This window comes from Acipenser ruthenus, chromosome 1 (assembly GCF_902713425.1).
Source record: "Acipenser ruthenus chromosome 1, fAciRut3.2 maternal haplotype, whole genome shotgun sequence".
In the NCBI taxonomy this organism is placed as follows: domain Eukaryota; kingdom Metazoa; phylum Chordata; class Actinopteri; order Acipenseriformes; family Acipenseridae; genus Acipenser; species Acipenser ruthenus.
Genome location: NC_081189.1, coordinates 25,444,658 through 25,470,642, shown reverse-complemented (window position 1 = coordinate 25,470,642; position 25,985 = coordinate 25,444,658). Strand labels below are relative to the sequence as shown.

Below are 25,985 nucleotides of genomic sequence, written 5' to 3'. Positions count from 1 at the left end.
TCATTTACCATGTTCTTTAATATACTTTATCATACCTCTATGGGTTTTCAATGCTTACCTATGCTCTACCATGTTTTCACTATGCTTTACAGCCTACACTTTGCTATGTTTTTACTGTGATAAACTTTTATAAGCGTGGTATTCTGTCTTATTGCTAGTGCTGTAATCAGAACAAAATATACTAATACAGTAATAACATAAGCAGTAAATAAATACAATAAACACTCTACTATTTAATTTTTACATACAGTACACTGAAGTGAATCTCTCATAGTATTATATACCAAATCTACCTCTTCCTTCATTAAAATAAATCTGCAACTTGCATTTTGATTATATTTAGTGGTCAATAAATCACCCCTAAATGAAAACACTAGCATGAATAAAGAGTGGAAAGTCCAGATACAGAGTATTCTGCATATATTTGGCTATATTCAGAATATGAGTATGCTGCATTTTCTAGTTAGTATATACAGTATATACCAGTATTGTGTTGGATTCTACAAGTCCATGTTAGCATTATGTACTATACCAGTGGAATTCTACCAAAAGAATTCCTCCAATAAATCTCACTTCCTATTGTTCTATGAACACTCATTATTCCGAATATTACCAAAGCTTCATGTAAACAGAGAATTCCTGAGTCATTTTCATTTTTTTCTTAAATGATAAAACTACAATCACAATTGTAAAAGGAAAAAGAAAAAAAACTTAAGGATACTTACACTTAAGCACCTAAAATAAATTTCTGAATGTTTATTTCTGGTTTGGTGACTGGCTTGAGTTTGTCCCTCATGAAAAATGATTTAGAGCACATAGCTTTAAGAATTTAGCCCAACCTGCTGAATACATATTTTATACAGCATCCTTGTATGTGGCGTACTAAGTGCATGTTAACTTATTGAAAGCTCATGAGACATAGGGAGTGATGTAAGGATAGGCGTAGTGCAAACAATTACGGCTGCAAAATCCAAATTGCCTAGCGGACAGGCAATTATTTTGCACTGTGGCCTATGTAAGCTTAAGAGCAATGCAAATTACTCAACATGCACAAATAATGAGCTGCAGTCATAATGAGGGTCACAATGAGCCGCAATTACAACCCAGAGGGGAAGGGAGTTAGAAGTACAGAGCATCAGCCCCATAGAGTGCAAGTGGTTGTGTATTTTTCTGTTATTCAAACATCCGTTGTCCATTTCATGGTTATCCAGTTAATTAGTAAAATAAATATGACAAAATGTGTTTTTCCTTCTGTACACTACATGACCTACAGTGGCACATATTTGTATTGACACCCTTTAACTGTATAGTAATCGCACTGGTGTTTTGCCTCCAAGGGTAATTTTATTGCCCCCCTTGTCACTAAATACAACACAAATACATCAGAAAACATCTAATTTTACCTGTTAAACCTGTAGAGGAATGGCCCTCCAGGACCGTGATTGGACATCCCTGATTTAAATGCACCTCACATAGTTTTGCTTCCTAATCAATGCAAGAGCCAGGTGAATTCGCCTATGGCTATTATGGGTAATACATACAAGTCTCCCTGTAAATAAACATTTTCTCTATTAGCATATTTTTCTACACCACCCTACACTACGGCTGGGAGACAAAGTTGAATACATGGTATGTCAGTTATTCACACTAATCATTCCTTTCAGATTTCCCCTACAGTTGATGTCACCTCACCTACTTTGCCTTTATTGTGCCCTACATACATTTATGAAGCAAAGTATCTCAGCATTTCATTCACATACTGATTGTGCAGCTTAAGGCTACTTGAGAAAAGAAGACTTTTATCTCCAATCCCACCCTTTGCCAGGGTCTGTTATTAGTTAAATTGGCTAGAATCAATTTATCAAATAACTGACCCTGGCATTCACTTTCAATGCCAGTCATGTGCCCATAAGTTCATGAACTAAATGTACAACATGAGACTATGATTTCAGATGTTTTTTTACATTATAGTGAACCAATTATGGTATTGCTCCAGAACCTGAAATATCTGTCTAAAAAGAGAGGTATTTACTGAATTAGTTGATTGTACAGCAGGGCCACACTGTTCTGGTTTATACAGTTTGTTCATTACCTGCTTACTGTGTCTTGGTGATTGTGTCTACTGAGATACATGTACTCCAGCGAGTCAGGCACCCATTTTCATTTGTGTGTGTGTGTGTGTGTGTGTGTGTGTGTGTGTGTGTGTGTATATATATATATATATATATATATATATATATATATATATATATAGTGACAAGATTGGCCTTATTTTTGGGTTTGTGCCTCTATAAAAACGTGACCCAGAAATAGAACTTGATTTTCAGCGCTTTATGAGCGCTTTTATTATATAAAACAAAAATAAACAAACAAAAACCTAGCTCTTACAAGCACTTACTAAACATAAACGGGTCCCTGATTAACTTGCAGGACAGCTAAGCTGTTTACCTGACATACAAAACATATAAACACTTTTACACAAAAGTATATAAACTAAACATAGGTTTAAGCTACACACTAATTTACAATAACGAGCCAACTGCCAAAACAATAAAACAATTAACAAATAATAATACAATTAAGCAATTTAAACAATGAAATTAACCAAAAACAATTAGCTTGGCAGGGAGGCTTTTCACCCTGTCCCTGCTACAAAACAAACATTTTTATACTGACAGGGCCCTGCTACACATCCTCCCCTTGTCTTTTCAAGACACTGGCCATACCAAGGCCACCTCCCCGCCTAAAACATAACCACTCACCCTCAAGTCCAAAAATTCTTCTGCCTTTCCTGCAGGCGAGCTTGAAGATGGGCTGGTCCCTCTGGCGCTTCCGACAAGGGACCGCGAACCGGCAAGGAGGGACCCAGACAGTTTGACCAGGGTGACCGCAGAGCAGGCCAGTGACGGGGAGCAAGGAATGACAGGCAGAGGTGTGCGGCTGTGGACTGGCGCAGCGATGTCTGGAGCCTCAGGGGGAACACAGTGGGAGGAAGGAGGAGTGACGTGACGTCTGCAGCTTCAGGGGGAGTGGAGTAAGGGACCAGGCAAGCAACTGTGCCTGGCAGTGCTGCGACCTGGGAGCAAGGTCAAGTGGAGGGAGGTCCAGGCATTCCGAGAGGGGACCGGTGCCGGGCTGGTTTGTGGGGCTGGTGGTTGGGGCTTTGGCGGAGGTGGACATCTCCCGTCCTCCCCCTTGTTTGCAGCCCCAGGCTCAGGAGACGGCAGCGGCTCCACCTCCTCTAGTGGTGGAGGCGGGAGCGGCAAGTAGTCTTCCTCGGTCTCTGGAGACTGCTGCGGCTCTCCCTCGGTCACTGGAGACTGCGGCTCTCCCTCAGTCACTGGAGACTGGTGCGGCTCTCCCTCGGTCACTGGAGACTGGTGCGGTTCTCCCTCAGTCACTGGAGACTGCTGCAGCTCTCCCTCGGTCACTGGAGACTGGTGCGGCTCTCCCTCAGTCACTGGAGACTGGTACAGCTGTCCCTCAGTCACCGGAGACTGGTGCGGCTCTCCCTCGGTCACTGGAGACTGGTGCGGTTCACCCTTGGTCACTGGAGACTGGTGCGGCTCTCCCTCGGTCACTGGAGACTGGTGCGGCTCTCCCTCGGTCACTGGAGACTGGTGCAGTTCTCCTTTGGTCACTGGAGACTATGGTGCTTCTCTTGCTTGCTTCCACTTTTGGAACAGTAGCTGAGAATAATTAAAAAGAAACCTAGTTAAGATGAACAAGTATGTAAAACTTAATGAATAACATGATTGTTCAGTAATTGACTGCAAATTAGGAACCCATATATGCTCTATCCAAAAAATCACCTTGCCTGTGAACTTTGACCTCTCTAAGGTCAAATGTAAAACTAGCTTATAACTCCTTATAAAGTGCACATAGGGTTATGGTTACTATACAACACATTTAGGAACCCATATATGCTCTATTCAAAAATTACCTTGATCATGACCTCTCCTTAAGGTTAAATGTAAAGCTTGTAACTTACAGTGTGTAGTTAAGGTCATGGTTACTATGGTGTTTAAAGTTATAAAGCATCGTGAGATAATGAACTAATGCAGTTTTTTAAATTGAAACTGCTCCATGAAACTGATCTGTTGCTGACACTTGTGCTCCAATGCTACAGCTTGCCAAAATTTCCAAATGGTACTGAGCTTGAAAGCCGTAAAACTGCCTGGCAGTTCTAGTTATTATTATTATTATTATTATTATTATTATTATTATTATTATTATTATTAATAATAATAATAATAATAATAATAATAATAGTAGTAATAGTCGTAGTAGTATTAGTGTTGTTATTACACTCACCTGTGTCTAGACAGGAGTTGGCAACTGTTGGCAAAGGTTCAAGATATGTGTGATTTGTCCTGGACTGAGAATTGTGATTGGCATGTCTCCCTTGAACTGTATGCGTCTGTCTGCATTTTCCTTGATCACCAGGGAATCTTGAGATACTGTAATAAGGTTATATAACCTAATAGCTGAGGCAATAATGCTTTTTTTTCACTCAATGCCTATCGATCATTTAAACATGACTACATATTGTGGGATAAGAAGTCAAAATATATAAGAAAAAATATATATTTAGTGTTGATATATATATATATATATATATATATATATATATATATATATATATATATATATATATATATAGTTCACAGCCTACCTCTGTAAAGGGCTTTGTGATGGTGGTCCACTATGAAAGGCGCTATATAAAAATAAAGATATTATTATTATTATTATTATTATTATTATATATTGACAAATGTATGTGCAAGTTCAATATACTGAATACATTTGTATATGTTAGCGTGCCTATAGGGCGAGTGACTGGGTTGTCTATACAGGTTTATACAGTAGAATGTGGGTGTGATACGTGCAATACAGAACTGAGAGGGCGCTGGTTTGAAGTTCTCGCGATACCAGAGTTGAGTGTTTTGGTGACGAGGAGATATGGCGAAACTGCAGGAGAGATCTGGGGAATGACATAACGCTAATGTGCCAGTTTTCCAACGTTGTGGAGGAAATTTTAAAACTTGAAGATAGAACTCCCAACAGGAATACAAGGATGACGTAACTGTTATTCTTGTGAAGACTGCACACATTTCTCTTTTGTTGTGAATTGCACTTTATCGGTGTCACCTGCGTTTGATAGAAGAGTTTACTGGTACCGTACGATAGATACATTTGTAACTCTGGAGGAAATACAGCCAGGCAAGGCTGTGACTGACATCCTTACTGTGAGATGGCAACATAAACGGAATCAGAAGAAACAGATACTGTAAGAAGTGTTTGTGAAGGTTAGTTATTAATTCCACTAGGTAACCTGTCTTGTGACGTGTGACCTTTCCGACCTGATCGTTTGAGCCTGAGTCATGTTGATTGGATCACTTATTAAACCTGTTTATGTGTGTATTTCTCACCTAAAGGGAGTTCAAAGTTGGCTTGTTTAAGCAGTTAAGAAGTAATAATAATAATCTAAAGGGGGAACATACCTACGTCATGCTGATGTGTCACTGTTTTGTCGGTGTCAAAGCTTGGAATAAGGCAGTATGCATAAACTATAATATAGACGGTTTACATGACTTTTGGGCTGAGCAGTACCGGTTTTGTGATTAACTATATCGATACAAAGATTGACGATGCTGTAACTTTAAGACGGCGACAGTCTGACAGAACTGTTTTCACTGTATTCAGTTGTCCATTACGTGCTTGTTTTGGTTTTGATCTAGTGAGTGAACTGTGAAGCATAAAAAAGAAGTCTTCCCCTCGCCCCCTCCGTTCCTGGTTGTTGCAGTGCTACATGAATGAAGGTTGTCCGTGCTATCTCATCATCCCACAGCTCCTGAATTTTAATCTTCCTTCACACTGAAGAAATAAAGGGACATTTAATACAATGAATCTACACCAAGTACTTACAGGAGCTGTCAATCCAGGAGATAACTGTTTTGCAGTGGGAAACATTAATGACCAGCCTTTCACGGTAAGCTTACACATTCTTTGATATAATAACATGCTTGATAATCAAACCAATAAACCGTGAACATGAAAATGCGGGCTTAGTTTTACCAGTAAGTAGTATAAGACAGTGCAATTATTTGTATTGAATACTACTGCTTGAAGTGGCGATGTTTTTCTGCAACTCACAATATAAGACTTTATTTGTCAACGTTTAAAATAATACTTAATAAGCACATATAGTCAGGTTCTAGCAGCTTGCTTTATACCATTCATTTGAATATGTGATTGGGAACAATATTTCAATGTCAGACCAGGAACGAAAAATAAACATGTACAATACTGTGTAACACCAAGAAATCACTGCATGACTAAGGAGCAGCATCAGAGAGACTCCTGTTGTACTGTTATAACTCGTATTTACACAGCACATCTCAGACACTGTGCAGTATTTTCGTCCAGGCTATATTTTGAATTTACAGTGTAGTAGGACTCTATAAACTGCTAAACAGAAAGACAAGAAGGTTACTGAAGAAAAAAACACGACAAAATTGCAGTGTTTTGTTAATGTGTGTGTGTATATATATATATATATATATATATATATATATATATATATATATATATATATCAAATATGAATTGCATATTAATTACAATGCTTCTGTGATTTAATTTATTTTTATGCCTCATCAACTTTATTTTTTGCCTAGCTCGGTATTGATAATCACGGAGAATGTAACAATATTTAATATTTTAGATCAGATTTTTTACTTCAAGCTGTGTTCCATATTTTAAACATTTAAATGTCTTTGTTTACCATGATGGTATCATTTGTACATAATATACAGTAGTAGTGAAATCAGGGGATTTTGTTGAGCTAAATAATTTGGAGCTAGTGAAAATGTTGTTTTATATATCCAATACATGATACATGAAATGTGGAATAATTATATAATCATAACTGGTAATGCACTTCTGCATGGTAAGCAATGTTGTATAAGAATATAATACAAGTTTTGAATGAGAGGAGGCCATTTCCTAAGCCCCTTTCACACTGGCACGCCTATCCGGGTCCCAACCCGGGTTCTGGCTACCTGGATCACAATACATGACGGCTGTTCGTAAGCAGACGAACGGCCTGCGGGAAGGTTTCACTTCTGCTAGGAACGTTTCTGTTTATTGTGTTTAGCCATATTTTTGTTACTTGAGGCACACCATGAGCCAGATTGCAGCAGGGATGAAGAAACGTTTGTTCTGATCAACAATTGGGCTGATGGTTCAATCCAGATAAACTTGGATGGAAGCGTCTGTAACAAGATGCTTCTGGGGCATTGATATGTGTATTGTTTACGTGTGTCTGTCACCCAGGTCAACCCTGCTTTATCAAAAGCAGTGTGAAATTGCGTAGCCGACCCGTATGACCCAGGGTACTGACCCGGGTAAGTTCCGACCCGGGTAGGGTATGCCAGTGTGAAAGGGGCTCTAGTAACTTTGTCTAGTCAGTGCCGATGTGTCTTGGTAACCCATTTCCTTACATTTATAAAAACTGGATTAATTTAAGGTAGTGACAGAAATGTTTTCTTATAGTACCCTCTATAAAAAAGGCCATGTGAGATTTTAAGCCTTTAGAGGGTACTATTATATTTTTAAAAAAATACAATTTTGTTGTAAACTACTGTAAAAATAGCTTGCTAGCTTGCAGCATTCCACCACTGCTATCACAACTACAGAAGTTTTTTTTTTGGTTTGCCATCAACTATGATGAGGTACTGCAGTTGTTTTGTATACTGAATCAAATCAAAGTTTGTTTCTAACATTTGCAGTTTCGCCTCCATGTTGAACCACAAGGCTTTTTAATTCTTTTCATTTTTGTTTGTTACTCCCCCACACTCTAGGGAAGAACTTTTACCCTAACAGTACCAATAGGCTACTTGTAATTAGCACTATACACTCAGTATGCATATATTTAGGCTAAACCCAGGAGAAGTCTGCAGAAGGTCAATGCATTACTGCATATTTAATGTTTTATCAGTTTAAGGAGCGCTAACCACGTTTTCAAATCTAAAAAGGGGGAAAGAAAACAGGACTGCCGGTATTATTATTGGTCTCCCTTTTCCTTATTTCCTTTGTTTTATGATCTTCAAGATTGGCAAAATATTGTTAGCTAAACTGAGCATCAATATGTATTCAATTAATGTATTTATGTATATAAAGGTTTAATTGAGCAAATTACTTTTAATTCAGGCCCCTCCCCCTTCTATTGTGGGAGAGAATGGCTTTGGCTTTATTTTAAAAGCACAAAAAGAGAAAAGCAGACAGAAAAGAGTACGTCAATTTAGTAGGCGTTCAAACATTATGTAAGATAATTGTGATTATCATGATAATTTCTAGCCAATAGTGATTCATTTCATAATTTTCCAACCGTATTCTTATGACAGTATCAAATAAAGAAGGAAGGAATGTTAATACTTCTAGTAAGAGGAAATAGATTTAAAAAATAAAAAACAGGTGTATAAATGATGCTTTCAGGCCTATAACTTCACTAGTAAAATATCACTAAAGGCAGTATTCTCTTTTGTGCCAGGCTCTCCTGGTAGAGTGTCAATGGAGAACATTTTAATCCAGGATGTTTTGCAGTTATTTAATAACATGCATTTTCCAGCAATTTATGGTATAACTGCTGCTTTTTAAAGCAATTTCAAATATCTTATTAGCTCTAGCACTATTAGAATTGGTTTTCTTTTTTTGTGTATTTAATTAATTTTTTTTTTTTTGGGGGGGGGGGGGGGGGGGGATGACGACGACAACGACAAAGAACCAAAAGATTTGTATCACAATGTATAGTGGGACAGTTATAAGGAAAGCTTAATTCAAAGCTTAATTCACTTGTACACAAGATCTGGTGTAATCTTTAGCGTTTTCTAAGGTGACAATCTGAAGAATCCTTTGAGTTTGAAGTTTTGTGGACATGTCTTTAGAAGTGCTGCAATTGTGCCTGCAACTGAGGTTCAGCATCTGAACACAATGCAGTGTTTGCACAACGTTCTTGCAGCAGATGATCTTGGAACTGTCAAAGCACAATGTCTGACAGTTGTTAGATGTAAATAACTCGACCTGAATGTAGTGGATTCATTTTATCCATGCTGTATAGACATGTTTTTTTTTTCATTGACTTTTCTGCAAAGCAGATTAATTAATCCCCACAGCTAAAGATCCAAAGTTATCGTCCTGAATTGCAAGTTCAAAAGAAAAGTGTACTTAAGATCAAATTTCTCGGCATGAGTAAATATAATCCAATGATCTGAAATTGTTAGACAAGTGTACTACTCTGTATTCTTTTCCCCCTAGACCAGTAGTAGTAATAATAACAAACACAACTTTTGTTCCCCAAAACGTGCTTTATAAATACGTTGTATGTAGTTGCAACAATTCATGTTTTTGCAGCAGTGTATATTAAAGGAGTCATATAATCAAAGATAATAAACCCCAGCAACAAAGGTACAGTGTACTGTTTATATCTGTGCTGTTATTGGATATGAACAGTTCTCCGGATGCCTTAACATCAAAACAGAAGTGTACATTGGGACAAAACCTGTAAGAATAGGTCAATTCACTTTTTGATATAAATAAAAAATAAAAGCCCAGCTAACAGAGATTTTTGGTTATTTGCAAAAAACATTTAGCATTTCTACGAAAATCACAGAAAAAAAGAATACACAAGAAGACAGTTATAATAAAATAGGTTAATTACAATCACATATTGATAATGCAGTTATACAGATAACATAATGTCACTGAAACTTAAACGGTCCCTCATTAAATGAACAATACAGTGTCTCTTTAGAGATTGTACCTACTGTAGAGGAAAAGAAATATAATGGTACTTTTTTAGTTTCAGATAATCAGGTTTTGGATAATTCAGTGACAGGTGTAATAATCAATAAGAATAACCACACATTTTTTTTATAGTTCATAACATCACATTCTGATTCAGGCGTTTGGCATCCAGAGCTACCACATTAATCTCTCTCTCTCTCTCAAATGTATTCTTAGAAAGTGGAACTCCATTCTTTAGAGTAAACTATTTCATACATGAAAACAGATTGACACTTGCACAAGTATATTTCGGCAATGGCCTGCATTCCAGGGAAGATGTTACCCATGCATCCGGTTCTTGTACAGTAGATTTGCTGCATTCTCCAGGGTCTACTGTTACCTTGTAAGTCTCATTGCTTAATGGTGTAAGTCTGTACTTTTCACACCAGCATATGCTTGGACTGGTCAAAGGACTTGAAAGTACTCTGGCCAGTTAATGTCATTTGGCTTTTAGTACATGTACAGTAACAGGTGATGTTTTGAAATATGTTTTAAAAAGTTATTGTATTGGTCATAATTACATGGAAATTCAAATGGGGTTAATCACTTTGTACAAATTAATGCTGCATTGATTTTCCACAATGACAGAGACAGTGTAGGAAGTTGCTTTTCTATTGAGCAATTGTTGCTGCCTTGAACTTAACATCCAGCCTGTATAGAGCAGGGCATGTCCTGTATGCAAAGTCAGAGGTGTAGAAGAACTAATGTAAATCTGGTGTTAAAATGTGCTCATGGGATATGTGGTGGAGTTATTGGACTACTTCATAATTCATTTGGTTTCAGCTATAACATTCAAAAAACAGTAAATACAAACAGCTATTCAGAAATACAGGGTCTGTAGTGCCTTAAAATTATTTTATATCCGATCTTTCTGTTGCATGGTCCACTTCCCTGTTGATTCAGTGTCTGCTTTACGATTAGCTGTTGTATTCAGAAAAGATTAGCTCAATATAATCCACAGTCTTGAGTTACCTTGACTACAGGACCCTTTTTACTAAAAAATAATGTAGTGACTCACTTGTTTCTGTCCTCTGAAAATATACTGATGCACAAAAGAAATGCAACACTCTGGTCTAATGGATTTAATCAAACAAAACCACAGAAAATGAGAACAAAAATACAGATCAAAGAATCATGATACATTTTCAGTATGAAATGTGACACACTGTCAAAATGAAAACATTACAAAGTTAGTATTGGGTATGACCTCCCTGAGTATTAACACAATCCTGGCAGTGTTGACGCATAGACCTGATCAGCCTCTGGATAGACTGCTGTGGGATGTTCCGCCATTCTTCCTGTGCAGCTGCAGCCAGCTGGCGAAAGTTGGCTGATTGCGGTTGTCTGCTGTGGATGGCACTGGAGATTTGGTCCCACAGATGTTCTATTGGACTCAGGTTAGGAGAAAAAGCTGGCCACGGCAAGACTTCAACATTGTCTTTTCGAATGGCTATTTATACAGATGCTTAATCAACTCATTTTGGCAATTTTAACTCAACTCAAATACCAAACACTGATCACCTGGCGTTTTTATGAAATCACATGACTTGAGCTCAGTATTTTGTTATCCCAAGGAACAATACTATTAAAATAATCAAGAAAACTATCTGCTCACTATTTAAAATGTAAATAACATTATGTATGTGCCCAATGAGCTAGTGATGTAAAACGTAGACTGTTGTGTTTTCATTGTGCATCAGTATAGTGCTTTTTTACTTGGCACAAAATTGCAGTTTGGAAATTCCCAAATGATTGAAGAGTAATTGTTAAATATACAAAACAACAATTTGTTTCAGGGCTGTTTATTTGTTCCCTCACAAAATAGAGTCCGGTTAAGAGTCCAGAGCCCTAACCACTACTCCACACTGCTGCCCACATTAAAACAATATATTATGCATAATTATTACCAACACTTTTTTTACTGTTTAAAATTTATTGTTTTAATGTCCTGTATTACAATATTCCTAATTGAGCATCCCTGGAAGGAAGGGTACAGTTTTTGTAAATTGCCACTGGCAACATCTTCAACTGCTTATATTTCATAAAACAATTGGGATGCCAACTTCATATTTTCAATTTTCTGGTAACTTCTTGTGCAAAATATGTTCTCTTCAATTTTTAACCTGATGTGGTTGCCATATTGTCTTTTTTGGATGATCAAGACCTATTGCTTTGAGAGATTGGCTTCATGTTTGGTACAAAGCTGTATTCTATGATTCTTTGTTCCATTCTAGATGACAGAAATAACAGTTTCACCGTTACATTGTTCTAACAAAGTCAACGATGGCATTGGCGTTGTTGATGTTACTGCAGCACAGCATGCTATGGAAATGTTCTATATTGATGCTTAATACCGTCTACAGGAAGCATCTGCTTTTTATTAGTGACCACATTTCTTATATTTTATTTCACACTTCTTTTTTTGAAAAACTCTTATTTTTCAGAAAACTGTGGGAAATGAATGCCAGCTGGCAGGCCATAAAGAGCACAACATGGTATCATGGTGTTAAGGGTTCTGGGCTTGAGTCCCAGGTACAGTTTTCTATTTTTCTTAAAATGCTGTTATGTACTGAGTATTCAATACATAGATACCCTGTGTCTGACTTTGATGTATACGACCGCACTTGCAGTCGGCTTCAGCATGTTGCAATAATAAGTAATATATTGCTGTTTTGCCTTTCAAGTCAGTTTAAACTTGTTTTGAATCATCACTACATTGTACCCAGAGAGTTGACATGCAGTATTCACTGGTAACCCTTTTTGGAACCTCCCTCTACAAAGCTTATTCAACCCATGTGATTTTAACTTTCAAATAAAGTGCACACTCCACATCTCACTGGCATTCTTTAAATAAGTATATCTTCACTTCTGCAATACATAGATTGTGTATTTGTACAACTGGGTGCATTTAAGCAATATAGCATGACACGGTGTGTGTCGTTGTGGGATATCGCTGCGCCTCAGGTGTGCTGTGAGGCACAAGGCAAAGCTGATATATAGCTGATATTTTTATATGGATGAACCTTTTTTATCGTATCTGTTCTTGTACAGAGTGTTCAGTTACTCGTGCTTGTTATGGAACGTTTGTTGCCCATTTTACCCAATGCACATAAATTCCTTATTCTCATGGTATCCTTGCAATGGTGACGGCTATCAAATGGAATGGTTTATGTATAAAACAATACAAACAGACAAAAAAAAACTGGTTGGTCCAGTCTGTGCTTTAGGCTGGAACCACAACAGTGTGGTGCATTCCTTTCCCTTCCAGCTTTTGTAAGTGTAGTTTCTGGACTGTAATTTGGCAATTAAATTACTTTGTTCACTAAAGATGGGCACAGTTTTTTTCAAGGGAAGGGAGGGGAGGAGGTGACAATACTCTGCTAGAATGAACATAGCGAGAATAATTGTTAATCTGTTTAATCCAACCAGCCATGAATTCTGCTACTAACCTATTGTAAATACGATAACATTTTTACTTGAAAGTGTTGTTGTCAGGCCTGTACCAGAACAACCTGGCATGAACTGGAAACCTTGGTATTTATTTACAAGAGACAGAAATGGTATGCCTTGAATGGGTGGTTCTTTGTTGTGTGTTGGCGGACATACTGTAAGCTTTGACTTCTCATCAGTGTTGACAGTAATGAAAGTCATTCATGAGAGTGCGTGACCCCTTGATCTGGTATTGATGGGAGTGCTTTGACCTTGTTGAACGTCATGGAACCTTATGGATTCATTCATTTGGATTGATTTGATTGAAACTGTTTGAATCTAGGGCATTTTGTATAATATTTTAGTTCCTAATGCTCAAAGTGGATATGGAGAGTCTTTTGTGACTTTTCCAACAGGACAAACTATGTATCAATATTTCAGTGACTGATTCTAACAGGGTTTTCAAAATAGCCTAATGATATAGTTGCGCCAGCTACTTTATTACAAATTATTAAGATTATTTTTGGGAGTCATCATTGTCAGTGTTTTGTCATGTTATACTGTAAGGCCACATATAGTACATAATAGCTATACTGTACATATGCACCAAAAAAATGAAGCGCATTCCCTTTGTTGTGATATCATAATATTATGTACCCAGGTGCTTGTCGGAGATATTGGGGTTCATGTATCGAGGCTAGTGTAAATCGAACCCTGATGTTGACATTGATTATCGTGCAAACTCTAAAGACGATTATCGATCATTATTGAGTTAAAATGCTTTTTTTAAAAGTGTAACATCTGATGAATTTCCAGGGTAAACATAACGGTAAATGAAGAAAAGAAAAAAATATATATGTTAACACTATGGCCTATTCACATGGAAATAATTAAATCTCTTTTTTTTTTTAAATTTGCTCTTGGGGTTACAGTTTATGAATTACATAGCCCAGCTTCTAGCGAATGCGGCAGTCCCTGCCAGTGCCATGGCTGCAGAGATTAATTTAACTTTTTGCTGTCATATTTTAAGCAAAACTGTACATGACTTAGATTTGCATTATCTTTAGTGAATACAACTACATCGTCATTTTTCCAAACAGTACATTAGAGGTTGCCTCCCCTTTCCTGCAACGGAACTTTCCACAGAGACACATTCTCCGGTTGATCATTTGATTTTGCATCTCCATACTTGAACATGTAGAATATCTCTTTCATACTCGTATGTGGATTTATTATTAATTGATTTACCACGTCGCAACATTTCGCCTATGTGGATTCGTTTACATACATTACCAAGCCCTACCTATTTTACAGCCGTGATAAACATGACACGGACTGTGAAATCTGTCTATTTTGGGTACTTTTACCCTGCACTTAAATCAAATGAAGTTATGTGTATCGGTCCAGGTTCCTGATGTGATTTATAAGCTTATTTCAATTTCAAAAAGAAAACTGGACAGGATTTATTGATTGACACTTAACAGCAGCCAATAACCATTCTGGGCTCTCCTCAATGATTGGTAGATATGGGCATCCGGGGCGGGTTTAGTGTCCTAGGAGATCTTAACTGGTATTCTTAAGCGAGTGTCCAAAATGAATTAAAAAAAATCTACAGTAATTACTACAACGGATCGTGTACAATAATTGTGCTTTCTACATGGTGATGATGGAAAACTATTTTGTACAACCTGCAATGTTTCATTGGATCACATACATCGAGCTACGCTCCAGCAGCATTTAGACTCGGGCAGCAATCAAAAACGAAAAAGGTTATTATCAATTTGTTATCGTGGGGGTCCCAAACGATCGATAATTAGATTATTATCATTATCGTTACAAGTCTAATAGAGGCTGTACGCCTTTAAGAAGAAAGCCATGATGGGATATTAGCTGAGCCCATACTGTACACCCAGTCCGGTATTTTAGAACAACTTTGGTACTAAAATTACCAAATGCTAGAAGTCTGAGCAATAAGGCTGTTGCTAAATCGACCGTGAACTGCTCAAGATTATTACACGTATCAAGCCAGCAACCCGTAATAATGATGTACTTTAAGTGATCATCTGCTGGATGAGACTAGAAACCATGATAGGAAAACATTTTGGAAGATTTTGCATCATTTGTTTGCTTGACAGGTGTCATGCAGCATGCAACATGTATAGTAAGTAATCTACAGTGGTACAGTGTAACAGTATGATATTGCCATACCCAACTGTTCTGCAGGTTTCATGTGTTATTGCTTTGTTTTGGTATACAAAGTGTGGCATTATTTCCAAGGTTTAATGGGGTTTGTTCTCTCATAGATGAAGGAATATTCTTAACTGTTCCAAATATATAGTACCCTCAGCCACGGTTGTACATAATTAAGAATCCTAGGGAGCATGAGTTTGTCAACCCAGCGCTGGGATTAATTACTAGTGAAGCATTGTTCATTTTTTAAAGCATTTTTTTTTCCTATGTACAATTTTTTCAGTTGCTTCATATACTCCTTAGAAGGTTGAACACACAATGCTGAATCATTGGTACCAGTTTTAAATAATGAGATGTATATTTGCGTGTTTTGATTGTTTCCTCCTTTCATTTCCTTGCCTTGTGTCCTGTTGTCTTAAGCAGGATATTTGGGGTCCTATGAAATCCATTTTATTATTTTTAATTTTCTGATTTATTTTTTCCTGATTTCTGATTTTTCCGTTTTAAAAATCTGTAATTTGTTTGTTTTTTTATAACCACAAGTGTTTGATACATTAACAGCAATGATGAAGCTGGAAATGCATGAAAACGTCTTTCTAAACGGTTTTTAGCAAAGTGCTTTCAGACAAAAAGGGTACACATTAGCACAATGTAATAGAAACAAACTAGGAAAATTGTTAATTAAAAAAAAAAAGAATTAGGCTTTTTTAGTAGTTTTTCTTTTCAACACAAACTGAACTATAACATTTCAAAATAGATTTAATGTTTTCATTAATAATTAATGACAAACAATGTAAATAAAAGCCTAAATATTGATTTGTTCTAATTTAATAAAAAGGCACTTGGTAATATCTCCCTGAGAACTCTGGAGAAAAAATGCAGCAATTAGACACTACATTCTGCAGTAGTCATTACAGTGCTATCTGCTCAGAATAACTTCCAGGTAGTCGTTTTCCCCTAAGTGATAACGGTAGCTAGCAAGTGCAGTGGCACGAGAGGCAGCACTTTTTTACAGTTAAAATCACGTGTATGGTGGCTGAGAGGTGAAAAAATAGTTTTTCATGCATTTCCATGACGTGTGATTCTTGAAGCCTCTTGTCATACAAACACTGTGCTATTTCAGTGTAATTTTTTAAAATATATACATATATATTTTGTTTGTTTAAACTGATTTTGTGGTAATGTCCTCGGGTGCCTAATTCCATTTTTATTCTCTGAGTTCCGCAATTCCATCTGTGTTCTCTGCAACGCGGATTTCATAGGGCCCTAGATATTCCCACCCTTAGTCAAATCAGGGGATGTTAACAGCGGGATGTTTTTGCAGCAATGAATATACAGTAGCTTTCTCAGATTTATTCTTAGCATTCAAGGGTGGCTGTGCCATATCTAAATTTCAAAGCTCAAATAACAGTTGGTTCTAAAAATAATAGATGGAAAAAAAAATCGGAAGTAGGATGTCATTAAAGTAGGGAATAAGAGCCAGAAGTCCTGATGTCACAACTCCTGACTCGCACAGTAACCTTGGGTGATTATGCCTTCTTGCAACCCTGAAATGTAAAATAAGGTGCCCCAGTAATTCTCCGATACAGTAGCTATGTGTATACTAGATTATAATTTTTAAAAAATCAATGGCTTTAATAAACCCTTGCCAGACTTCTTTTGCAGTCAATTATCGGTTAACTTGCAAATGAAAGACTTCCTAAAGGAGATATAGAGATCTTCTCATTATTTAGGATTACACATACCTAAAAAATAAAATATAAACAAGAACAGTCACAGAAGTATGAGGTCTACAGTGATGCAGGTTAATCCATACTCACATTTTGTTTTTATAGTTCATGAATTCATGATCTGACAACAAGTGATTTGTTTTTAATGGTTGGCTTTTGTGGCATGAGGGAGTATTTAAACCAATATATCTACAGTTCTACTTTTCTAGTGGGCAATTGTGCCTCATTGTACCTCATTGAAGTGACATAAACAAGCAACATTAGTGATAATTATTTGCTATGGCTAAATGTATTCACAGTGGTATGACATAGCCTTCTGAGAGGACTGTTCTGTACAGTAGAGTAGGCCTATGTTCTGGCCTGTTTTACTGTAGACTGCATCAAATTTTACTAGGTAGTATGTTATTGAGGAAAACTAGGAGATACTTAATAGTACACTTTAGAAATAATTAAAAAAAATGATATTTTGTTCTCAAAGAATAGTTACATTTATAATTGTTTTAAGCTGGGTCCACACCTGAGCGATCAGTTGCGCAACTTAGTTGCTTATATGTGGACATCCCTTCAATCAGTTGCGAGCAGTTGCGCAACCAGTTGCTTGAAGTAGAGCCGGGCTCTACTTTCCAAGCAACTTCTGTAGACATAGGCGATCACGTGGCAATTCGTGAACTCTGATTGGTTCTGACGCGGTGATCTGATTCAAGCATTCAAAATTCTAAAAGGTATTGACAATGTCGACCCAGGGGACTTTTTCGACCGGAAAAAAGAAACAAGGACCAGGGGTCACAAATGGAGATTAGATAAAGGGGCATTCAGAACAGAAAATAGGAGGCACTTTTTTACACAGAGAATTGTGAGGTTCTGGAACCAACTCCCCAGTAATGTTGTTGAAGCTGACAAAAATGTCAGTGGTAAAATTACACCGTTTCGTCCAGCTTTCACGTGGCTTTGTTTTTTCTTTAGGGAATATTGCATTTAAAGTAACAACAGGTTAAAAAATAACAGCCAACTCTTCCTCGCTAATTACTGGACACATTATGACCTGACCTAAAGAACGTGTCAACTCAGTTGTCAAAACCAAAAAAAAAACTACTTCACCTTGTAGATGAAATAAAAATGTAAAAAAAAAAACCAAACAGTTATCATAAAAAATGAAACTTGTAGACGCAGGAACCTTGTTGCACAACTAATTGCGCAGATGTGGACACAGCAATTGCTCGCAACTGAGTTATGCGATTTTGGGAGCAATTTGGTTGCGCAACTGATCGCTCAGGTGTGGACCCGGCTTTAGATCGTAAAGCGCATTTATCTATTAAAATCACATGCTTTTTTAATATGTATTAACTGGCTCTAGTGTCATTGCATGAAATATTTACAGATCGCTTGAATAATTAATTATTTTCAGCTTTCAGCTGCCTTTTTATTTCAGCAAATGACAATAGAATGTAATGTGTGTGCTTGTTTGATATGAAGTTAAAAGGCGCGAGGAGTAGGAGGTAAAATAATAAAGCATGAAATGTCTTTCTTACTGCAAATACCGTATGAAATCATGACCAGTTTTTAGAATGTGACCTACACCTTGAACAGGAATTCTTCTGTTTCATTAATCCATTACAAATAGACTAGCAGAGCTACAGTTTGCAGGTTCCTTGATCTAGCCATGTTTGTAATTGTTTAATTCAACCAGGCAATGCTCAGGTTGTAAAGCAGTTAATATATCAAGAAATAACCCCATGTTGCACGTTATTAAGCTTCCCTGTAAGGAGGGGTAGAGGGGCTTGTATGAGTTTGTCAGCCTGCCACAGCAATACCTGCTGTACTGTACTGCTAATCTCTTAAGACTCTATTTGCATGCATTGTTCATGTCTGTTTATGTATTCTAAAAAGTACTTGTTTTAAAAATATGTTGCTGGCATATTAACTTCCTGTTTTAATTGATTTTAATGTTGATTCTTGTCAAACAATATTATCTCAATGTTTTTTTATTTTTTTATTTTTGTTTCCAGGCTTACGCATCAGGATGTGACATTGTGATTTTAGGTAGCAACTTTGAAAGGCTACAGATCATCCCTGGGGCTAAACATGGAAACATTCTAGTCGGCTGTGTAGACTGTTCCATGCAGCAGGGCAAGGTAAGGGGCAAATTGAGCTGGCTTTTGAAAATGTTACAGGTGAGACCTGCAGAATCTCTACTGTAGACACAGTGAATGTCAACAGTCTGTTTGCAGGCTTGAATATTTCATTTAGAAATGATACTCTGGTTTTAAATATTGAACATACAAGTCTCATGATGCCTGGGGTCATTTGAATGTTTTAAATGTCTACGGTATATGGGTTATGTATCTTTCCGTTTTGTTCTAGTATGTGGTACATGTAAAGTATTTCTTATTTCTGTATGACTGCTGTAGCATAGTCTTTGCTCTATAGAGACTATCTTTCTCGCATTGAGCCCATTGCAATACAGCCTGTGTTATCAGGAATCAAATGAGGAAAAAAAAATGTAATTGCATCTGATTAACTTCAGCTGAACTGCATCACTTCAAGCTGAGATGGTTTGAGTTTGTTTTGTTTCTATTAACAGGCAAAAGTTATTGCACAGCAATTTCCATTTCCACTAGTGCCACCTTTCCTGTCTGCTTTAGGTACTGAGTAGTGTGGCCTGTCATGAACTGCACACTGCATACTCTTCTATAGTGTGTGTGCGCGTGTGTGTGTGCGTGCATGTGTGTGTGTGTGTGTGTATACAGTGCTCCCTCGCTGTAACGCGGGTCTCGGGGGACACTCAGTAGGAGTGTTATAACTGGGGGGCGCCATGGAACACATAAAAACACACATCTGACTAAAATACTAAATAAAATGACTCCCTCTCTATAATGCACATATAGTGAAGCAAACATTTAACTTTCCATGAATTAACCATGCATAAGCATCATGTAATCAACACTATTTTTTACAAAAAAAAAAGGTAACATTCCCACTCATGGATCATTTTAATTAGCAGTTTTTAAACTATAAATAGCCTGGATAAACGGCAGTCGGGAGTTCAGTTCAAAGCGACAGACAAGCAAACCAAGTGCGAAAAGGAGAGCAGGTCAGGAGAGGGGAAGAGGGAATGGGCTCCCCCTGGTTCGGCTGTCGGAGCGGGGCTGAAGCGCCTCGTCTCCTAGAGTCTCTTGCAGCAAAAAAAGTAAATGCATCAGGAAAGATAACCATGTAATGGGCCTAATATTTATTTAGTTATAAAACAAATGCTGAATAAGATGTCTCTGTTATAAAGTGCCAGCACAGCTTTTCTTCAATTCAGATACTGTATCAAAAGGGACGGGCAGAAACGTAAGTTAGACTGAGAAGTTGTTTATAGTTTGAACAACACCGGTACTGTATTTACTGTAGAGGCGCGTTATAACAGAGAGCCTTATAGCGAAGGAGCACTGTGTGTATGTGTGTGTGTGTATATATATACAGTGCCTTGCAAAAGTATTCAGACCCCTGACCAATTCTCTCATATTACTGAATTACAAATGGTACATTGAAATTTCCTTCTGTTTGATATTTTATTTTAAAACACTGAAACTCAAAATCAATTATTATAAGGTGACATTGGTTTTATGTTGGGAAATATTTTTAAGAAAAATAAAAAAAATATCTTGCTTGCATAACTATTCAACCCCCACACATTAATATTTGGTAGAGCCACCTTTCGCTGCAATAACAGCTTTAAGTCTTTTGGGGTAAGTATGTACCAGCTTTGCACACAGTGTCAGAGTGATTTTGGCCCATTCTTCTTGGCAGATTTGCTCCAGGTTGTTCTGGTTGGTTGGACGACGCTTGTGGACCGCAATTTTCAAATAGTGCCACAGATTCTCAATGGGATTGAGATCAGGACTTTGACTGGGCCACTGTAGGACATTCACCTTTTTGTTCTTGAGCCACTCCAATGTTGCTTTGGCCTTGTGCTTGGGGTCATTGTCCTGCTGAAAGGTGAATTTCCTCCCAAGCTTCAGTTGTTTAGCGGACTGAAGCAGGTTCTCTTGCAGTATTTCCCTGTATTTTGCTCCATCCATTCTTCCTTCAATTTTAACAAGATGCCCAGTCCCTGCTGATGAGAAGCATCCCCACAGCATGATGCTGCCACCACCGTACTTTACTGTAGGGATGGTGTGTCTTGAGGCATGGGCAGTGTTAGGTTTGCGCCACACATAGCGCTTTGAGTTTTGGCCAAAAAGCTCTATCTTGGTCTCATCTGACCACAAAACCTTTTTCCACATCGCAGCTGGGTCACTCTCATGCTTTCTGGCAAACTCCAGACGTGCTTTCAGATGGTACTTTCTGAGTAACGGCTTCTTTCTTGCCACCCTCCCATACAGGCCAGTGTTATGCAGAGCTCTTGATATGGTTGACTGGTGCACCATTACTCCACTCCCAGCCACTGAACTCTGTAGCTCCTTCAAAGTGATTGTTGGCCTCTCTGTGGCTTCTCTCACAAGTCTCCTTCTTGTTTGAGCGCTGAGTTTTGAGGGACGGCCTTTTCTTAGCAGTGCCTGGGTGGTGTGATGCAGCTTCCACTTCCTGATTATTGATCCAACTGTGCTCACTTGGATATTATTTTGTACCCTTTCCCTAATCTATGCATTTGTATTACTTTATCTCTAACTTCTGTAGAATGCTCTTTGGTCTTCATTTTCCAATGATCCTTCAACAGTGGGGTTTTTATCCAGAAAATGTGACAGCAACTTTAATGGTTGGAGGCCAATGGTAAGGTAATTGTGTCCTCGTTAGGGCAGTGTCTTTCATCGGTGTAAACTGGGAGCTTCCACAGCACAGGGGTTGAATACTTATGCAAGCAAGATATTTCAGTTTTTTATTTTTCTTAAAAATATTTCCCAACATAAAACCAGTGTCACCTTACAATAATTGATTTTGAGTTTCAGTGTTTTAAAATAAAATATCAAACAGAACAAAATTTCAGTGTACCATTTGTAATTCAGTAATATGAGAGAATTGGTCAGGGGTCTGAGTACTTTTGCAAGGCACTGTATATATATAGCAAAAAATAACCCTTTATTGCAAGTTATTAAGCTTCCCTGTAAGGAGGGGTAGGGGGGCTTGTCAACCTGTCACTGCAACACCCACTGTACTGTACTGCTGATATCCCTTATACACTTTACACTGCCAACTTCATATTATCAGTCAGAAGACAGTATTTTTATCTTAATGTCTAGTACACAGCTGTATTATTTGATTACAGTATTGCTTTAAACGCTACATATAAATGATACTCTGGCCATGTACATGATACAGGCATAGGGTATTTTAGTTAGTACACATTCCAGGTGGTGTCCAGTGAATATTGACTGTTTCAGTGCCACATTTCCATTTTACTTCAAGTTTACAAACCTTTCTGTCTGATATGACATGCCCCACAGGTTATGCTAATGGGAATTGCTTTGTTTTTGTTCACAAAAACTAATTTCTAGTTTTACAAATTTGCAGCTGCCACAGTGTCAAAGCCTTCTGTCTCAGAAACTATTTGAGTTGGTAATTTCCTATTTTCAGGGTTATATATACTAACTTCATGCTAAATGTGTTGGTTACTATGACATTGACATGTGTGCATCCATAGGTTTATTTTCTATTAAGACACTGTACTTGAATTTATGTCTTAAAGTTTTTGGTGTTTTCCAGCACAAAATAACCCTTTCATTGACATTGTTTTAAGCTCTGGCCATGTGAATGATACAGACCGTCTGATTTAAGGGGCCTGTATTTTCCATTCTGCATGTGGCAGATTACTGTTGAGTTTCAGACATGACCATAACACTTTTTTGTTACAGTTTATTATTATGGAACACTAGAGGGACCATGCAGGTTGTCAGACACTGTTCAAATGGTAGACCGTGACAATGATCAGGATCCCTTGGGGCTGGTACAATGTTTAAAAAGTTATTTTAGAAGACGATACTTCTCTCCTGATTTGTATGTAGTGGAAACACTGAACAAAACCAAGGTGAATAATATACACACATTGCGTCTGGCTATTTTCCAACATCTGACTCCTATAAAACTCAAGGGAAAATGAAATGTGGAACGATCAAAAAACATGTCCTGAAATACAAACAATTAAAAGCATTGCATCATTTGCTTTTAAGTTGAGCAGAAGCTTAGTAAAGTGTCTCTATCAACACGTATTTTAGACAGGGCACTATAAACATGATGGGGAGGCTTTTTTAATATTTTTGTTTTTTGTGCCCCCCACCCCCCTCCTCCTGGTATTTTAAATCTGTCTCTGTTTTAAACCTTGGTCAGATTTACAGGTGTAATAATTGAAATGACGAGAACACTGCAGAACATTCTGTTTCTCATGGGCTGCTGTTCTCCATTTTACTTTCCTCGCTGGAATCTGTGCTTCTAACTATCAAATACATATTGTCAGTTCTTAGAAATAAAAGTGTGAGGGAGTTAACAACCTTTGTTATCCACTTCTAGTGGAGACAGCCGCCCAGACATTATGTATTTAATTCTCTAGAGGTTCTCTACAGTTGAGCATTGAGATGAAGAACCATATACAGTATGTGCATTTCTGAGATACTCATTTCATTTTGGATTGTGTGTGCTTTACACAATGTCTCAGGTTGCATTCTTTAAATCCTATTTACCCTTCTTTGCACATACTGGTTCTTTATCTCAGCAATTCGATTGTGATGAAACTTGTTAAGGTTCTTCTTTTGCACAAGTCATTGACAATATCAGGGTCTGGGAATAAGGAAGGGCCTGTCTATACATACAGTGCTGTACATATATCTAGAGACCTACGAGTTAGGACTTTCATTACCACAGGTTATTGAGAGTATCAGAATCTAGAGCTACAGTACTTTGTTTTACGTGTTGGCTACCTTTGAGGATGTAGGCCATTGCTATCTACTTTTTCGTGATTCTGACACAATAGCATACAGTTGTATACAATAGGTCTAAAAACATTAGAAATTGAAAGAAAAATGGACCCCAAAGGAAACACAGACAGTACCAAAAAATGATGTATTTTTTGTGAACAAAATTAGTTTTGACAATCGCTTGTCGCATTCTTTACTTGGCTTAACCTTTTCTTATTGTTGGTCTGTTGTCTTAAGTGTGATTTATATGGAGATGTCCGCAGAGGTGGGCAAAAACAGAGGACATCAAATAACCTCCCAGACATGGATTAGTTTTAAGTCGGTAAATTCAAAATTAAATGTGATGTTGTGGCCAGAGAAGGTGCTTTTGTGCATGATTTATAAGCAGTGAACCAGGTTTAAATAACTAATTTCGTTGTACCTTCTTCTCCAAAGGCTGGAATAACCATTTTGTACTTTGAGTGATATGTATTTCCATACATACAGTATCTTCAAATGTACCATTAAAAGCAATTATGTTTTGTATTTTCGCCCGTCCCCAATTTGGTTATACCCAATAGTAGCATTTTACTGAACTGTAGAATCTCATGACAAGTCGTACCCAATTTAATATTATATTATGGTTTATTGCGAAGGATGGCATTGCTTTGAAGCGAATACCCCGGAAATGCTATATCAATTCTAACATAACACTGACCTGGTTGATTCACACAGGAGTAAAAAGACATGCTTGAAGTTTCCCTATGTCCTGTAAAAAAGTAATCAGAGCACCTCCGAGAATTATCTGGCATAAAAAGAAATGTGGACGGTTCGCACGGGACTAAACCTGTTTATTTGGGGATTTGTAGTCCTGTGCAAATCGGGCTTTAGTGTGACTTGTATATTTAGGTGTTTGCCTGCATTAATTTACATCCAGAGCTTAAGTCTCATAAGACTGATTAGATTCTCTGTAGTTTGATCTACTGTAGGTAGATCTGTTAATATAAGTAGGGGTCTACTTAAATCGCGGGTAGGTTATGGAATAAAATTAGGATTTCGCTGACAGTTCACTGACCTGTTTAAACATTAAATAAACCTAAGTAGATGTTTAAAACAATTACCTCCATCTGCATGTACAGTTTCTTTGGGAAATATCTTGACATGATCATCAGCTGAAATATACTTTGCTTTTTTTGCTTTGTTGTCCATTTCTGGTATATTACCTCCAATGCTATTTGAGACTCTGCTTTTATTATGTAAGATCACTAACCACCAATACTTCAGATGCAATCATGAAAAAGCTGCCTGCACACAACCTTATAGAAACAACATAAGTTAATTACAACATTCCAGCAACGTCGTTAAAGGTTGTGTCAGTGGGTAATAACAGTTTGTATTGTAATAATAATAAAAACAGTACAATCCACTAAAGACAGCCCTGTAAATATCGGAACACAAGCGTGTATTAAGGTACGCTTGCAGCACAATAAAAAAACAAACATGGTTTTAAAATTAATAAAAGCAGTAAGTATCATCTTTAACACATGTTTTGTATTGTTCACCCTCAAAACGTGTGTACATTGGTAAGCATGGACAATCGATGAAAAATTAACGAGCAACGAATCTTCATTGCAAAACAACCGCATGAAACACTGTTAATACAAAAAAAATGCAACCACTCAAAAATGCTTCAAACTGTTTTTAAAATTAACAACAAAATCAATACAAGTACCAGTTTTATCACAAAATCAAAGCAAAAGTGACTAAAATATGAACATTCATTGCAAGACTCAATGCACAAAATACCATTAATACAAATTAAACAACAACAAAAAAAACACGTACAAATACAAAAAAGCTCCACAACTGGTTTTAAAATGAATAACGTCATTAAATAAACTGTATGCGGGCTCCCGAGTGGC

The 25,985-nt window shown here is 37.3% G+C and overlaps 1 protein-coding gene across 1 annotated transcript in view; it reads left to right on the top strand.

Annotated features, from left to right (window-relative positions):
• The first annotated feature begins 4,881 nt into the window (after positions 1 to 4,881).
• LOC117409622 (dmX-like protein 1) overlaps positions 4,882 to 25,985 on the top strand; it is a 77,032-nt gene continuing 55,928 nt past the window's right edge. Inside the window, exons 1-3 of the mRNA XM_059022583.1 lie at positions 4,882 to 5,309; positions 5,742 to 5,992; positions 19,201 to 19,326. Of these exons, the coding sequence (XP_058878566.1) occupies positions 5,906 to 5,992; positions 19,201 to 19,326 (213 nt within the window). The 5' untranslated portion in view covers positions 4,882 to 5,309; positions 5,742 to 5,905. The remainder of the gene's footprint in view (positions 5,310 to 5,741; positions 5,993 to 19,200; positions 19,327 to 25,985) is intronic.